At 44.7% G+C, this 17,707-nt stretch overlaps 2 protein-coding genes across 6 annotated transcripts; one reads left to right on the forward strand and one right to left on the reverse strand.

Annotated features, from left to right (window-relative positions):
• Positions 1–274: 274 nt before the first annotated feature.
• LOC127779151 (manganese-dependent ADP-ribose/CDP-alcohol diphosphatase) lies at positions 275–3,355 on the forward strand. Of its 3 annotated transcripts, XR_008018627.1 has the most exons (4): positions 275–679; positions 1,373–2,571; positions 3,003–3,091; positions 3,219–3,338. XR_008018627.1 is itself a non-coding variant. In XM_052305864.1 (2 exons), exon 2 carries the CDS (start codon positions 1,387–1,389, stop codon positions 2,350–2,352), a length of 966 nt encoding a protein of 321 aa, XP_052161824.1. In that variant the 5' UTR covers positions 275–679; positions 1,373–1,386; the 3' UTR covers positions 2,353–2,876. The 3 variants fall into 3 exon arrangements, 1 of the variants encoding a protein (XP_052161824.1); XR_008018626.1 differs by lacking the exon at positions 3,003–3,091 and having other exon boundaries at positions 3,219–3,355; XM_052305864.1 differs by lacking the exons at positions 3,003–3,091; positions 3,219–3,338 and having other exon boundaries at positions 1,373–2,876.
• On the reverse strand, positions 3,313–7,934 carry LOC127779149 (pentatricopeptide repeat-containing protein At1g13040, mitochondrial). Of its 3 annotated transcripts, none has more exons than XM_052305862.1 (4): positions 5,339–7,934; positions 4,662–4,909; positions 4,388–4,507; positions 3,313–3,446 (listed from the first exon to the last, which is right to left on the reverse strand). In XM_052305862.1, the coding sequence occupies exon 1, from the start codon at positions 7,554–7,556 to the stop codon at positions 5,559–5,561; it is 1,998 nt and encodes a 665-aa protein (XP_052161822.1). In that variant the 5' UTR covers positions 7,557–7,934; the 3' UTR covers positions 3,313–3,446; positions 4,388–4,507; positions 4,662–4,909; positions 5,339–5,558. The 3 variants fall into 3 exon arrangements, with proteins under 3 accessions (XP_052161822.1, XP_052161821.1, XP_052161820.1); XM_052305861.1 differs by lacking the exon at positions 3,313–3,446 and adding an exon at positions 3,496–4,260; XM_052305860.1 differs by lacking the exon at positions 3,313–3,446 and having other exon boundaries at positions 3,496–4,507.
• Positions 7,935–17,707: the final 9,773 nt, after the last annotated feature.

Genomic DNA, 17,707 nt, shown 5'->3' on the forward strand with positions numbered 1-17,707 from the left:
TTGCGTTGAGATGGGAAGGGAGGTGGAAGAAGATTGCCAGTTGATATGCGGGGTCTACATGGGTCCCACACTGACTCAACCGTCAAGTCACCAAAACTGGAGAGCGATACTGTCTTATAACCAAATGTGACATGGTTTTACAGGATTCTGGTATTCCGGTTCAAGGACAGGTTTAACACTCGATGACAAGATAAAGGACTGCAGGTGAACTTTTTCCGAGATGAAAAATTTCCAGCCTCATGGGCCTGTGCATATGACCCATAGGCCATAGGCAGGCCGCAGGCGGCAGCAGAGCGACTTCCCCAATCCATCATCCCGTCTCCGTCCTCGCCCGCCGCCGCCGCCGCCGCCGATCTCCATCCTGCGAGGTGGCGCCGGCTTCCGCCGCATCATCGCTCACCGTTGAGCATCCTAATCCATCCCATCCGCCCTCCTCGCCCGCCGCTTCCGCCGATCCCCATCCTAGCCATCACCATCACGCACGCCACGCCATCCGCCTCCATCCCTCGCCGCCGCCGTGCACCACCGCCGTCATCCGCCTCTTCCTCTTCTTCTTGCTCCACAAGTAATCTCATCTCCCTCGATCTCCTCTTCTCTCCATTTCTCTCCGTGTAGAGAAAGGAGGTGGAGACAGGGGTTGGGGAACACCGCCGCGTAGATAAGGCCCTTCTTCCATTCGGTATGCCTATCATTTTTCGATTTTGCGCAACACGTGATCAATTGTTCTGATTATATTTCAAATAATTAATCAAATTATCCAGCTCCGTAATAATTAGGGTTCCCCACTTTCTTCATTTTTTTGTACACTGATAATTGCTTCAGGTCAAAATTGATACAACAAGGCAAACACGCACTATCTTTGCAATACATTAATTTTAATACTACACAAGGCAAACGGCAAACTTCTTTATTTTAGTAATCGTACTACATTTCAGTGTTGTTCTTTCGATGTTCTTGAAAATCACCACAAATTTAGTTTTCTTGAATGCCAGTTTTTAGTACCGCAATCCAAATTCAGACTTTCAATATCAATCATTTGGCAATTAAAAAAAAATCACATATAGATACAAAGAGATTCATTTTACTTTGAACACTCCCATATCATGATATGGAGCTAATCTGCTAGTCAAACACTTCTAAAAGGGATTATGACTGATTAAGGGGAAATCAAGATTCAGAGCCTTACCAAATTGTTTGGTGAATTTGTTAGTGTAGACTATGACTTCAGTAATGTGCAAGAGTAGCATTAAAGTAGAAAAGTACAACGTAGAGTTCTAACACCTGTTTAGACCGTGCTCAAATCCTTTCCTCGTTATTGTGGCATGGTGCTTATATTATAACTGATTCAATATTCTGAATAAACCTATTCTAGGTTCTATCACAGAGATGATGGCTGTGACAAATGGAGTAATCCATGCATCTTCTAGGGAACCCTTATTTTCCTTCGGTGTCATTGCTGATGTCCAGTACGCTGATATTCCAGATGGTCGCTCATTCCTTGGTGTCCCACGCTACTACCGTCATAGCATCAGCGTCCTCCAAAGGGCTGTCAGCACATGGAACAAAGAACACAACATCAAGTTTTCAATCAACTTTGGTGACATCATTGATGGATATTGCCCAAAGGACAAATCGTTGTGGGCAGTGCAGAAGGTCCTTGATGAGTTTGAGAAATTTGATGGCCCAACTTACCACATGTTTGGGAACCATTGCCTCTATAACCTTCCTCGTGGCAAGCTAGTATCGTTGCTGAAGATGCCAACCGATTCTGATCGTGCATACTATGACTTCTCTCCATGTCCCGAGTACAGATTTGTTGTCCTGGACGCTTATGACTTCAGTGCACTTGGCTGGCCCCGTGACCATCCAGTGACTGCCGAAGCAATGAAGTTCCTGGAAGAAAAGAACCCAAACTCTGACAAGAACAGCCCTGACGGTCTGGTTGGCGTTGACCGGCGGTTTGTGATGTTTAATGGTGGAGTTGGTAAAGAGCAGTTGTCATGGCTCAATGATGTCCTCCAGGATGCATCAGCACGCCGGCAAAATGTCATCCTATGCAGTCATCTCCCAATGGATCCTGGCTCAGCTTCTTTTGCAGCTCTCATGTGGAACTACGATGAGGTGATGGCTATTGTTCGCCAGTACAAATGTGTTAAGGCATGCTTTGCCGGGCACGACCACAAGGGAGGTCACTCTGTGGACTCGCATGGCGTACATCACCGGACTCTTGAGGCTGCATTGGAGTGTCCTCCTGGTACTAGTGCATTCGGGCACATCGAAGTGTATCCAGACAAGTTGTTGCTTGTGGGTTCTGATAAAATGGCTGATACTGAGATGTGTTTTGAGCCCTAGAGTGAACTGTGTAGCGAAGGGAAATTCATCCAACTTCATTGTTTTGATTAATATTCAGAAACATGTGACTTCATTATACTCATTTTCTGGCAGCATAATTACATGTAAGTATGTAATAGCATGGAAACTGGAGGTGGCAGCAGCTGCTATGCTTGCCGCTTAATCTCCCCTCCTCTCTCCCAAGAGGAAAGAGGCAGCAAGATGAAAAGCAACCGAAAGGTAAATAAAGTAGGATAACTTTTTCCATGATAATATCACAAATTAGAACATGCTTGTTTCTTGAATATTGGACAAATATCAGAAAATAGAGTGTGGTAATTTTAGAAATGAATCAATCCAACGATTGCTTCTTGCCTGTTCCCTTTGTTTCACAACCACCTATGGGTATTCAATATGCTAATATTTATCTGGCATTGTTTATGTGCCATATATCTCACTGTAACTGCAAGATGCAGAGAATACTATCTTCCTGGGGTGGTACCTTAGCTTTTGCCCAGTAATTTTCACCGTTAACCATATTTTCCTGACCCTGTTTGGATTTGTAATGTTTTCAATTTTCCTTTAAGAGAATTGAAATGGTTCCTGTAGATAGTCTTTTCTGTCTCTCTACTTGTGTGAACTCTGAACCAACATTGGTCAAACTTATGCAGCCAATTTGACGATCAAGTGAAAAGCTTATCATGTCTAATATGCATATTTACACATTGATGACTACATCGCCAACCAACTGTACTATCAAGTATCATCTGGCACTTAAGATACAATATTGTTCACATCCTTCGATGCCATTTGATCAAGTGATCATTATCTACAAAAGAATTAATTGATCATCTGTCCAATTCTGAATTACTGATTTTCTTCTCCAGGGGTGAGAAGACCTTCTGCAGTCACGAATGCTGCTACCAAGAGATGTTCCTTTTTGTAACTTGTCAATTCAATTAGCCAGGATAATTTCCAAATGTCCGATCAACATGATCTGCCTCGAGCCCTCTTGCTTTTCTTGTTCTTGTAGAGTGATTGTTGACCAATTAGGAGCTAGTGTTCAGAGTTGAGATTAAAATCCTCATTGTGAGATGCACATCAATTCTGGTTGTCTGAAATGTTGCATTTTTTATATGACTGTTATATCAATATAAGTAAAGCTGCCAGGATGTTCATCAGTTTGTACTGCTCCCACACAAATGCATGCTGGATACGAAAACGGACTGGCAGGTGGCAGCCCCCCTCTGTATACAGTACTACATACGAAACGGGAAAAAAGAGAGAGGGGGTTTTAAGGATAGGAGGACTGGTCCCTGACAGGCAGAGGCCTAGCCCATCTTATCAGATGGGCCGCCAACCTCCTGAATCGTGGGCCGCCAACCTCCTGAATCGTCCTTCTCAATGCATTGCATACAGGCTTTGCAGTATGCAGCTCAGGAATCTCACAAATCTTAGACTGAAGAACTAAAAACTTAGAGTAAATTTCACAAAACTACAGGTATTTTGGTCAAATTATCAGAAAACTACAGATTTAACATGATGTATCACAAAACTACAGATTTAACACTAATTTTATCACGGAACTACAGATTTAAGATAAAATATCTCAAAACTATAGATTTTAGTAACAAAGATATCACAAAACTACATGTTTAATATCAATTAATCATAAAACTTGAACATTTTCAACTCAAACATAATATTAGTGCAACGAATTTAACCCCCAAAATATGTAGTTTTGTGATAATTTTATTATTAAATATGTAGTTTTGTGATAATTAGTCTTAAACCTGTAGTTTTGTGATAAATTTGTTGCTAAATCTGTAGTTTTGTGATATATAACCTTAAATCTGTAGTTTTGTGATAATTTGGTCAAAGTATATGTAGTTTTGTGAAATTTACTCAAAAACTTAAAAAGATTTGGCCCTGTAGATACAAGAAATGAAGTAATAAAAAGGTTAGAAATGCAAGGATACTAAAAGGTCATTAGCTGACCATCGGAATCCCAACAAGCAAACCATACAGACTATTTATCTGCCGAAAGTTAACAGACCTGAATAGGCTTTGATTGAACATATGGGAATATGGTCATCAACTGCCTTGACAACGCCACATACCAGTAAACCTTCCACCAGCAAATCTTCCAAATCCACTGTCTTTTACACCATTTTAGCTGCACCGACAAAGAGAAATGAATAAAAACATGCTTCAGCAATACGATGAACATGAATGCCAAACACTACAAAATAAGCATGCAGGCTGCACAAGATCTTTCAATAATTAAAGCTTAAGGTTATAACACAAACTAGCAAGTGCTAATTAGCTACCTGACATATAACTTGAGGCAAAATCATCGATTACCGCAACACCACAATGTAGTTCGGATGCTATTTCGATGACACCTTCCGGGTTGCCATTAAAAAACAGCACAACCAGTTGCTTCATGAAGTAATATACTGCTACCCGATAAAAATACGGTTGAACTGTCACCAATTGCCTTACTGCCAGCTTTTGCTGATTTCTCCAGTCCAGATTTGGTTAAAACACATAGCTGTCATCTTATGTTATATTGAATCTGCAAATGGACAAACCAGACATTATAACAATTGATAGCACCGATGAAAAAAAATTATATGTTTGTCCCCAAAGTTGCCTTTGTGGGTTTGCATGTCACAGCCTAGCGATAAGTGTTAGCTCGTGATTAAAAGTTCCAGGAACCAACATTCATAGCTATTGTAGCAATATATGGGGATAAGAAAGTTTTTTTGCCGATACATATATATAGGAGATATCAGGTCATATGTCTTCAGTTACGATCATAAATGATTTACATGAGCTATAACCACGATTATCTAGTTCCGCTAGATCTGTCCCCTGAACAATCTTGCATAGTTTCTTTTGGATCTGCTAAAGTACAAGCCTGAGAATCACAGTTAGATGTACGATGTTTACATGAGAAAAGTAGCATAGTGTCCATATTTCAGAAGGTTTAAAAGAATAGTACCTTGTCGCTTTGCTACCTTGGTGTGTGTGCCATGGTCTGGTTCAGAAGGTGCAAAGTACTGCATGCATCAAGCCGAGGTGTTCATGAAATCTGTGTTCAACCATCCACCAGCTTAGAGCCTTAGATCCATTAAGAGTAGATCGGACCTTCAAGCTTGTTGGTATGTCCATGTAGGCAACACAAGCAAGAAAGCATCTAGAAGCTCAAGTTTTCGAAAAACTTAGTTGTTCTTCAACTTAAGCACACTTATCAGCCTTTCAGAAACATCTCTGTCGAGAATGATACCATTCTCCATCATATACTCCCATATCTCATAAGCCAACGTAGCTTTCCCTTCATCCAGAAGACCACTGATTATATACCTAAATGTCAAGTTATCTGGTTCTACCCCTTTTGTCCTCATTTCCTTAAAAAGGTCAAGGGCCTCAACGGCTCTTGAGCTTTTTCCAAGCCAGTATATTAGTGTGTTAAAAGTAACTGTATCTGGTGATACTTCTTTCTGAGTCATCTGCCAAAATATTTTCTGTGCATGTTTGAAATGACCAACCTTACATAAATTATGCAGCATAATATTGTACACATTTACATTAGGAACAATTTTGGTGTTTAGCATCTGGTCAAAAAGCTCTTCGGCTAGATTTGAGTATCCTATGCCAAAAAGACCATTAATCAGAATCCCATAAGTCACAGCATCAGCTTGAATTCCCTTGTAACCCATTTCCTTGAATAGGTTCAGTGCAGAATTTACCTTTTTTGCCCTGCAAAATGCATCGATGAGTATGTTGCAGGATACAATATCGCAGAACCCACCAACTTCCATATGATCAGAAACGAAAGCAAATGCTTTGTCCAGTTGATGAGCTTTGCATAGCCCTTTTAACAGTATATTATAGCTGTACCTGTCAGGATTCACCCCACTCATTTCCATCTTTCTGATCAAATTTTCAGCTTTATCTGTCATACCTATACTACAGTAATGGTTTAGAAGGATATTGTACGTCACAACATCTGGTTCACAACCATTTCTCTGCATGAAGGACACAGTTTTGTAGGCTTTCTCTATGCTGCCAGCTCTCCAGAAACCACTTATTAGGGCATTATAAATCGAAACATTAAGTTGGATATCCAGAGTTAGCATCCTTGATGCTAATTCAAAAGCCTCATCAACCTTTTGATTCTTGCACAAACCAAATATCAATGCACCACAAGCTACAACATCAGGTTTAAGTCCCCTCCTCACCATTTCTTCCCAGAGCCCAACTGCTTCTGAGAACCTCCTGTGATCGCATAAACAGCTAACAACTGTTGTGTAGGTGATGACATCTGGGCCGGTTCCTTTCATGGTCATCTTCTCTACCATTTGCAAAGCATCATATAACCTATTGTGACCACACAAATAGTGAACGTATATGTTACATGCCCAAAAATCTGGGAAGCACCCAAATTTATCCATGTCAGTCAGAAGCTCCTCTACAAGCTCAATCCTGTTTGATTGACACAATGCAGTAATCCACCTTGAGTAAGTGAATGGAGTTAAACAAAATCCTTTTGCAAGTGCCATGTTGTAATACTTCTCGACCAAATCAAAGCAACAGTTCTTAATCATAACACCTATGAACCTGTTGTAATCGACACCGAACTCACGACAACCTGATGTGACCATCTCATCAAATGTTTCTATGACGGAATCAAACTTGCCAGCTCGGGCATAGCCAGCCAAAAGTACCCGATAGAGAGAGCGATGAAATGCTACCCCCTGGCTCCTTACTCTTCCCAGGAACTCCGAAAGCAGGGCGAAATTGTCATCTACAAACAGCAAGCTTATGATGTACGCTATGGCAAAATTGTTATGATAAAATCCAGGGCGTGACTCTGCCCACCAGTAAAACCGAACTGCCATCCCCGAGTCCGACAAGCCACGGAGCACCTTGTTGACGACGAAAGGATCCAGCTCGACATGGAGGCCCTCCAGCTCCAGCTCAACCGACTCTGACCACCTCCCACACTCCAGCGCTCGCCCAATAATAACGCAACTGGTCTCTGTGCGAACTGGCCGGAAAAGCTCAGACAACCGGCAGTGAGCCCCTGGATTGGCATTGTCGACGCCGGTGATGAACCTCGCTACCTGCCTCGATGAAACGATCCAGGAAACGGTGTGGAGCACGCAGAGCCTGGTAATGAGAGACGACGACCCAGATGGTCGTGTGGCCAAGAACATAACAGATTGACCTCCTCAGGGGAGTTGTGTCGAACACCTTGCCGGCAGTCAGGCGCTGGCTGCGGGCCAAGGCAGACGAGCGGACTGGACGCGACCACGCCGGTTGTTTCGCCGGGCGGAGCTGAAGACGAGGAGGATGCAGGTGGAGAAGGTACCGGATTGAAGCGGCAGGCGAGGTAGGATGCGAGGCGCAGGTGGTGGGAGCGCGCGGATCGGAGCAGAGGGAGGAGAAGCGAGGAGCTAGGTTAGATAGAGGATGGCGCAACCGAGCGGCAAGCGCATGGGGAGGAATGGGGCGGGGGAGATGGTGCGGAAGACGGATGGGGATCGAGCGGGGGGTCAGCCGGCGGCGAGACGGCGGTGGCGGCGGCTGGCGACGAGACGACGAGGGGGGGGGGGGGGGGGGGTGAGATGGCAAGGCAACGGCTCCACCTCCGAGATGGGCTGTGCTGTACTGGGCGTGATCTAGGAGGAAGCCCATGAGAGAAACTACGGCCCATATGGATGGATCATAGTGGGCCACATGTTGACGGCCCATATAGATCAAAGCAGCCGCAGAAAAGCCCAATGGACGCCGAGGAGCCGGTGGTCGCACCCATCTATCCATGGCTCGCGACCACCGTGGATGGATATATGGATGGTCTCAATCGGGAATAATTAGGGTCGTTTGCTAATTACACCCTTAATTAACTAATTGGGATTTCCCTTAATTATTCTTTTGGGCTACAAGCCTACAATACAATACATAATACTACCACCAGCCAATCGCCCAATCAGTACGAATTACTGTTTTTTTGTTCTTTTCAAGATGAAAACAACAAGTGTAGGGAGTTCGGAGACAGGATTTTTTTTTTCTAAACAAGGCTTAATGGGATCTCGAAAATTAAATCGAAGAGGGAAAAGGAGGGAGAGGGACGAAATTTTACTCTACCGATCCAAATGATCGGGGTTTGTCTTTTTTTTTTAAGAACGAGATTTAGGGGTTCGGCGATGAAATATCCGACCCCTTCTACGGCCGAAATTTCTTGTTTTTTAGAACGATGCATGCACAGCACAGTGCGGCGCGCGCGCATGAGCTTTTGAACGATTCATGCATGCACGCACATACGCTCACTGGTCTAGGGAAAAAAAGAAGCAGCTCACCTGAATTTTTTACATTTTGGTCCTTTTTGAAAACTTATTTTACAAATAGACCCCTGGAAAAACTTAAACCTAAAATGGTCCTTTTTGGGGCGCCAGAGTTACTGGCGCCGTACCCCAACATGGCAGCGCCAGCCATACTGGCGCCGTGCCCGTGCCACCGTGGCCCTAGGGCTGGCGTGGAGGAGCTGACTGGGCAGAAGTGGGGCGCCAGCCACACTGGCGCCACCCCTCATACCACGGCGCCAGCATGGCTGGCGCGCCCCTTCTCTGTGGGCCGCCCCCCTAAACCCCGTGGGCCCCACCACCTTTCTTCTCCCCACTCCCATTTTCGCCCAAGCATCAGCCCGAGCTGAGCAGCAGCAGTTCTTCCCCACTCTCTCCCCCTCACCTCCCCACCTCAAATCCACTCCATTTGAACTTGTTTTTCGCGGGATTTTTTGTGGAAATCGAAGAGAAAGGTAGACTCCTCCATTCCCCCCTCTTTTTTTTCGTTTTTATTGGTTGAATTTGTAGATCGAAGGGTAACCCTAGAATCCCTTTTTTGCCCAAATTTGTGATTTTTAGCATTTGTTCTTAGGATTTACTTGTTGTAATGCTACATGTTTGCAATGTACTCATTGGTGTCATGATTTTTTTAACCATATATGTGGTAATGTTAATATTTGGATTGTTTGGTTGGATGGATGGATGAAAAATTATGGTTGAGGCATGAAAGTAATTTTAATTTGATGGACTTGATGCTAGAGCCTATAGGTTAAACTTTTAACCATTAATTATATGAAGGGGAGAAAATTTTAGTTGCATTATAGAAATTGATTATAGTTAATTAGAACTAGGTTGGGTTGTATGACGGAGTATTTGTAATATTTAGATGTGTAATGCACTAGTAAACTTGTTGATAGTTGTCGGTAGATTAAATATTTTTTTTTGGAGTAGTAGCTTTGGGATAAATTAAGTTATGCATTGGTTATAATACGTCGGTTTGGACTACGTTTAGGAATGAAGATTTAATTTATGTTGCAAATTTACATTTGATTTTTTGGTGTAGATGGATAGAATTGTTCGTGTTTACTACGGTGGTAGAATGGTGGAACCTTATGTTGGTGCACATGTTGAGTTTGAGGATATGTCATTGAAGACCATTTTATTTCCCACCCACCCAACTCTAGATGAACTAAGGTCACGAGTGAAAGAAGTTCTTGGATGGACCGAGGATAATGTGGAGATTTGTTTTTATGGGAGATACGATGTTGGTCAAGGGCATAAGTATATATTAAATGTAATAGGTCAGTTGGAATGGGAAGTTTATTTTGATTTGGTAAAAGAGTCTCAGTTTAGATCTCTAGAGGTGTTTGCATCAAAGTTGGTACGTACCGTAGAAAATTTGGATCTAAACAAATCTCCTTCTTATCATTACATTGAGAAGAATTTTGTGACATATTCTTCTCGTCGTGGAGGGGGTGCAAGTAAGACTGAGTTGGTACGAGAAGACTTGGAGGGGGAAGAAAATAAGAAGAGACCTTTGCTTGGAAATGATTTAGGGGAGGTAGGCCCATCAAAGAGACATTGCGGTAGTGATGATGTGGATGCAGCGAGGGAGATGAAAAGGGAGTTAGTACAAGAGGGGCTTGATCTAAGTGAACATTTGTCGGAGAGTGTGCATTGGTCGTTGTACGGAGGCAACCGTGAATACACGACGGAAGTAGCAAGCCAATATGTGAATCCAGATGATTACTTTTATGTCGAATTGAGTGGTGGTCACGATTCTGTCTCAGTAGAAGTCAATAGAGAGGAGGTTGACGAGGAGGCAAGTGTTGAGCAATATGATGTTGAATTTGCTGAAGACTCTGATGATGACCGTCCATTCCCTCCACTAACTAACAATGACAAGTTAGCATTAGAGGAATGTCGTGCGTTTGAGAAGGTGTTTGGGAGGAAGCCGGACATTCCTGAGTTTAGGGACCTAACACATGCCCATGGTGCAATACTAGATGGCGGCATCAACCTAGATCAGTTGCCAGAACCATTCCAGGTGGATGGTCTCAGAAAGGGTTTGGAGTTCCCATCCATGGTCGCATTGAAGCTATGGCTTCAGGAGTACGCCATCGTGCACCATCGTCCATACCGTGTTGTCAATTCTGCCGCAAACAGGAGGTACACTGTTAAATGTGAAAACCCACGGTGCAAATGGAAGGTCCATGCAACTAAGAGGTCTAGTGGCACGTGGAGGATATCACAGGTTGGTAAGGACCATAGTTGTGCTACTGCCGAAGGTTCAGGGAGCCACCGGCAGCTGACATCTAAGTTCATAGCAAATAGGTTATGCAATGCCATAAAACTGCAACCTACACTCTCTGCTTCTGCGTTAGCTTTGTATATATTTGAGGTTTTCCAGTATAGGGTGAAGTATGGCAAGGCTTGGAGGGCACGAGAGGAGGCTATGAAGCTCATTTACGGTGAATGGGGTGAAGCGTACGTCCGTTTGCCCACTTTGCTGCAAGCCATTAAGCAGACAAATCCCAGTATGGTCTACCACATCGATACTCATCCTGATCGGGTTGTCAACGTTGATGGAGTGACCAAGAAAATTTTTATGCATGCATTCTGGTGCTTTGGTCCTTCCATAGAGGCTTTTAAGCATTGCAGGCAAGTACTAGCTATAGATGCAACCTTCCTAACTGGGAAATACGGTGGTGCCTTGATGACTGCATTATCAGCTGATGCGGAGGACCAACTTGTACCTTTAGCTTTTGCCTTGGTGGAGAAAGAGAATTCACGAGACTGGTGCTGGTTTATCGATCTTGTCCGACGGGTTGTGGTTGGGCCGCATAGGGAGGTTTGTATTATCTCAGATCGACATGCTGGTATAATGAATGCCATGAGGACTCCTGTTCCAGGATTGCCACCGGTTCACCATCGATGGTGCATGAGGCACTTCAGTGCTAATTTCCACAAGGCCGGTGCGGACAAGCATCAAACAAAAGAGCTCCTAAGGATATGTCAGATTGACGAGAAGTGGATATTTGAGAGGGATGTTGAGGCACTAAGGCAGCGTATTCCCGAAGGTCCTCGTAAATGGCTTGAAGATGAGTTGTTGGATAAAGATAAGTGGTCTCGTGCATACGATAGAAATGGCCGCCGGTGGGGTTACATGACAACCAACATGGCCGAACAGTTCAATAGCGTGCTAGTTGGTGTTCGTAAGCTTCCAGTGACGGCCATAGTATCATTTACGTTTATGAAGTGCAATGATTACTTTGTGAACAGACATGATGAAGCAGTGAAGCGAGTCCAGTTAGGGGAGCGTTGGTTCACCAAGGTTGATAGTAAGATGAAGGTGCAAAAAAGTAAGGCGAACAAACACACTTCAAGGTGTTTCGATAAGCAGAAAAAGACATACGAGGTCACAGAGAGGGGTGGTATAACGCGAGGCGGTGTTAGATTCGGCGCAAGAGCCTTCAAAGTTGAAGGTGAGGGGAACTCATGTTCTTGCCAAAGGCCATTGCTGTACCATATGCCTTGCTCACATCTTATCCACGTTTATCTGATTCATGCAATTGATGAGGAATCTCCCAACCGAATGCCGTATCATTTCTCTTCAAGAGCCGTTGTGAACACATGGGCAAGTCGCTTTGAGCCATACCTCGACCCCACACAGTGGCCACCGTATGATGGTGAAGAATTTGTTGCTGACCCAAATTTGAAGATTAAAACAAGAGGGAAGAGGAGATCGAAGCGATTTAAGAACGAAATGGACTCGGGTCTTGGTGGTTCTGGAAGGAAACCACCTTCATGTGTTCAACTTGATGGTGCGCCGGTGCAAAATAGATGCTCGTTGTGTCACCAGGAGGGTCACAAGAAACCTAAGTGTCCTAAGCGTCCAAAAAAGAAGAAGTCCAAAAAAAATATAAGTGTTACGGAGGTAAATATTTTGTTTTCCTACTTAAGTCAATGCATGTTTTATTCTTGTCTATGTAATGTCTATTTATTTATTTTGGATTATCGCATTCATTTTCTTTTAATGTATGTCATATTGGTAACTAACGGTGAATTTATTACTTTGTCATGTAGGATGGCCGAGGAGGGACAACCACCGACTTACCCAGCCTTGGAGGCGTACTACGAGGCCCGTCATCGCGGGGCTGCGATCGAGGCGGGGAGGGTATGAATCGACATTAATTCACTTGTACACAAGTATCGGTAGCGTGTGTTTGACATTATATTAACTAATTGATTTACAATTGCTATTGCAGGTACTTCAACCACTCCGAGTTAGAGCTCATGCCCCCCCAGTGTTCGACGATAGGTACATCCCGTACCTAAGGGCGGCCGGGTTGCTCGGGGTGGCCTTGGTCGTGAGCAGAGGAATGCCAGTGTTCAACGCTCCTGCGTTGACAGCACTTGTGGACAGATGGAGGCCTGAGACACACAGCTTCCACCTCCCCAGTGGTGAGATGACCATCACTCTACAGGATGTGGCTATGATCTTGGCCCTCCCATTACGGGGGCATGCCGTGACGGGCAGGACAGAGAATCCTGGATGGCGTGCACAAGTGGAGCAGCTGTTTGGCATTCCACTGAACATTGAGTAGGGGCAAGGGGGCAAGAAGAAGCAAAATGGAATACCCCTGTCTTGGCTGAGTCAGAACTTCTCACAGCTTGAAGACGACGCTGAGCCATGGCGTGTTGAGTGCTACGCCCGTGCATACATCTTGCACTTGTTGGGAGGGGTTCTATTTCCTGATGCTGGGGGTGACATTGCTTCGGCGATATGGATTCCTTTGGTCGCCAACCTTGGTGATCTGGGCCGTTTCAGTTGGGGCTCAGCAGTGTTGGCGTGGACATATAGACAGCTCTGTGAGGCCTGTTGTCGCCAGGCACCATCGTCCAACATGAGTGGTTGTGTGCTATTGATTCAGCTGTGGATGTGGTTAAGACTACCGGTTGGAAGGCCTAAGTGGAGGCAAAGCTCCACTACTTGGCCCTACAATGAGCCAGACATGGAGAAGACAGTGGCCTACCTTTTTGAGAGGACAGCCACTGCACATGCTCACCGGGATGTGGCATACAAGCATTATGTCAATGAGATGGACTGCTTACAGCCTCAACATGTAAGTACTTCCAATATCACTTCTAGTTAGACATTTACTTCTTTAATTGAGATACTAACCAACGCCATCTCTTCAACTTTTGCAGATTGAGTGGTTACCATACCACACAAATGAGGCTTCAAGCCTGACCCTGAACTCGATGTGCAATCGAGACTCTGACTACTTCATGTACCAGTGCCCATTGATTTGTTTCTGGGCAGTTGAGTACCACCTTCCGCACCGTGTCATGCGACAATTCGGGAAGAAGCAAGACTGGCCGGTTGAGGACATCTCAACTGGAGTTGAATTACACAAGTAAATATTTCTTATCTTTGTTTTGCTTTCATTGTCAATGTTCAATTTTGTACCATTTAACCTTTGTCGATGCTCACTCTTGTTTCATCACCTTCCACTTGTCTAGGTATGACAGGGTGAGAACAAAGAAAGTGAAAGACTGGGGGCTTGAGCATAACAGATACATTGATGAATGGAGGACAGCCGGAAGGAACGACAGGTACATCGAGAATATACACCAAAATCATTTTTTCTCAGAGTACCTTCGTTGGCTACATAGGACATATAGACTGTTCCTCCGCCCTACTTGGACGGAAGCCGACATAGAGGATGACCGCGATTCCGATGAGGGGCGGAATCCCTATGATGTCCGGACTAGAGTTGGATATCAAATGGAGCACGCCCCACTTAGAGACAGAGTCGTAAGTTTTCTTGCATTTGTTAAAGTTATTTCCATTTACACCCTAGACCCTAACATATACATTCTCACGCTTTCAGTCGAGAGAGCTCCTCAGGAGTGTGAATGAAATGGGGCATGCCCTCCAAGCTCCGAGGGGTGGTGAGGACACAGAGAACACACTCCGCAATGTTTTAGAGGTAAAATTTATTTAGCACTTTGCATTACTTGAGTTATGCCTAACAAACTTCTTTTTTTTAAAATGCAGAAAGTTCGTCAAAGGTGCCGGAAACTTGCAGCAAGATTAGGTTGCAGGTCGGTTGGATTGGACGACGTGTACCAACCGCGGAGACTACCACCACCACTACCTCAATCCGCGCGTCCAAGTACCGCTCGACACTCCATCAGGATAGAAGAGCGTGAAGAAGTTGGTGGCTCGTCATCGTCACGCATTCCGCAAGGGAGGGGAAAGGGGAAGGCGCCGGCTCCACCTAGCAACGACGATGACGACGACGACGAGGAGGATGAGGACTACGTCGCACCAGACGCTGAGGAGATAGACATGTCGCAGCTTCCCGACGCGCCTCAGGGGACGCAACCCACGCAATACAACTTGCGATCCACTCGGGCAGCGAAAAAGAGGTAAAATGAGCTTACCATTCTCAAATGTTATTTGATTTCCCTCATTTTGTTTTTAAAATGTTTTAAACACTGGATTTTCAAATGTAGGTACACTCCGGGCTCGCAAGCTATTCGGCGCCAACGGAAGAAGTGATTTGTATGAAGTTAATCTATTTGTTGGTAGTATGACATGTGTGGTGCACTATGTGATATAAAATGTGATGGACTATGTGAGGACTATGTGATGGAGTTTTGACATTGTTTCATGTGTGGAATATGTGATGGACTTTTGGCATTGTTTGATGTGTCGAATATGTGATGGACTTTTGGCATTGTTTGATGTGTCGAATATGTGATGGACTTTTGGCATTGTGATTTGTGCAATTGGAACTTGTTTTAGTCTGTATGATACTGTGAATTGTGATTTGAATTGCGAACTGTGAATTGGTACATTTGTGCAATATATATCTTCAATTTGCAGGGAGGCAGAGGCGCCAATCATCCTGGCGCCGCGGTCGGGGAGGGCGGCGCCAGCCGTAGCCCGGAGGCAGAAGGGTTTCGGTGGGGGACGAGGGCGGCGCCAGACACCCTGGCGCCGTAGTCCAAGAGGGCGGCGCCAGCCCGGGCCCGGAGGCAGAAGGGTGTCGGGCGAGGAGGAGGGCGGCGCCAGCCACCCTGGCGCCGCGGTCTGGGGCTGGGCGCCAGCCTTTGCCCGGAGGCAGAAGGGTGTCGGGCGAGGAGGAGGGCGGCGCCAGCCACCCTGGCGCCGCGGTCTGGGGCTGGGCGCCAGCCTTTGCCCGGAGGCAGAACAGACTTGGCAAAAAAAATTTGGGGGGGGAGAAAGTTGGGGGGCCGCAGAGGAGGGGCGCGCCAGCCATGCTGGCGCCGTGGTATGAGGTGCCGCGCCAGTTTGGCTGGCGCCCCCGTTCTGCCCAGTCAGCACCTCCGGACAGCCCTAGTGCCACGGTGGCACGGGCTCGGCGCCAGTGTGGCTGGCGCCGCCATGTTGGGGTACGGCGCTAGCCGCTCTGGCGCCCCAAAAAGGACCATTTTTGGTTTAAGTTTTCCCAGGGGTCTATTTGTAAAATAAGTTTTCAAAAAGGACCAAAATGTAAAAAATTCAGAGCAGCTCACATCAGATGAGAATCCAGAGAATCTTAGCTACTCTAGAGATTAAAAAGAACAGCAATATACAACTAATATCCTTTTTTTAAAGGAATTACTAAATATCCTTGAAGATTATCATGGATATGCATGCACAGCGCATGATGATTCAGAAAGAAAAATGAAATAAAATCAGAAAGGAAACAAAGCTAGGCAGTCAGGATTCGCGCGTTGTTGTTGGGTGAAGCAGAGACAGCAGCAAAGCGCGACGACACACGTTTGTCTAATCCGATTCCTTTGCCCATTACTACTAGAGTATTTCATTATACTAGTGCTGCTGAATCTAGACAAAGTATACTAGTGGTAGTACATCTATCAGTGATTCAGTAGTAGTAATGCAGTTTCACTTTTACCCCCCGGGATAACTAGCAACGTTAGTTTACCAACGAAGATCATGCTATACTCTCTCTCTCTCTCTCTCTCTTTTTCTTTTTTTGGTTACAAATCCTGCATGTTGAAACAGTCATACAGAAGATCATTACAATACTGTATGATTAAGAAGAGAAGATCCAAGATTGAATTTGACTAATAGTAGGAAGAGGAACCGGCAACGATTGCGGCATGCATACAGCTTCTAGACAAATTAAGTGGCTTCTCTGAATCTATGATGATCATGTTCATCCTTGTCCATCTGCTTGCTTGGGTGGTCACTGGTCAGACAAGCTAATTTGCTGCCTTTTAGTATTACGACTAATCAAAAAGCTACTACAGCAGCCTGCCTACTCACGCATTTTGCACCTGATGTTCCATTCCACGATCGATCTCTTATACTAAGTTGTTGGTTTTGATTAATTGTCAGCTCTCTCAGCTTCTTGTGATCTTGTCTCACTGTCGGACTTGACCACAACAACAATACAATTATAGCGATCGATCGAGATGTGACCCCTTATTTTGGTCAGAGCATCTCCTGTTTCGTTCTTCGATATATTCCTGTCTCCTAATTTGTTGTTCTTCTCCAACCCACTAACACTACGACTTAAAGATTCATTTGCATCATGTCTAGTGTGTTTTACTGGTCTTGGAGTGGCACTAATTGGGTTCGTTTACTGCCAGTTGTTGTGGATGGACTGAAGATTTTATTACTTCTAGGGCATCAAACTTTCTTCTCCGAGTCAAAGCTAATTCTATCTATCCTCGTTGAGATCTGTTCAAATTAAGTGGAATGTTCTATATATGCATCTTAAAGACTTGTGTCAACGCATGGTCTCAATTCTCTTAAACTTTATTACCACTGTTAAAACTTGGAAAAATCATCCAAGGAAACCCTAAATTACTACTACTGCTACTAATGTCAGGGTTATTGCTCGGTCACTACGGCTGTCAGTCTGAATTCTGCATACTACTACACTTGTTGAGCTAACTACCCCTCCACTGATTATGCTGCTAAATCATCTCAAAGTCAATCAATTTCTTCTAGAAGATGATGCTCCTTGTAATACGTC

This window comes from Oryza glaberrima, chromosome 7 (genome assembly GCF_000147395.1).
Source record: "Oryza glaberrima chromosome 7, OglaRS2, whole genome shotgun sequence".
In the NCBI taxonomy this organism is placed as follows: Eukaryota; Viridiplantae; Streptophyta; class Magnoliopsida; order Poales; family Poaceae; genus Oryza; species Oryza glaberrima.

What these genes read in the sequence shown, in the direction of transcription:
- LOC127779151 (XM_052305864.1), top strand. Translation starts at nt 1,387, where the DNA reads ATGATGGCTGTGACAAATGGAGTAATCCATGCATCTTCTAGGGAACCC.
- LOC127779149 (XM_052305862.1), bottom strand. Translation starts at nt 7,556, where the DNA reads ATGTTCTTGGCCACACGACCATCTGGGTCGTCGTCTCTCATTACCAGG.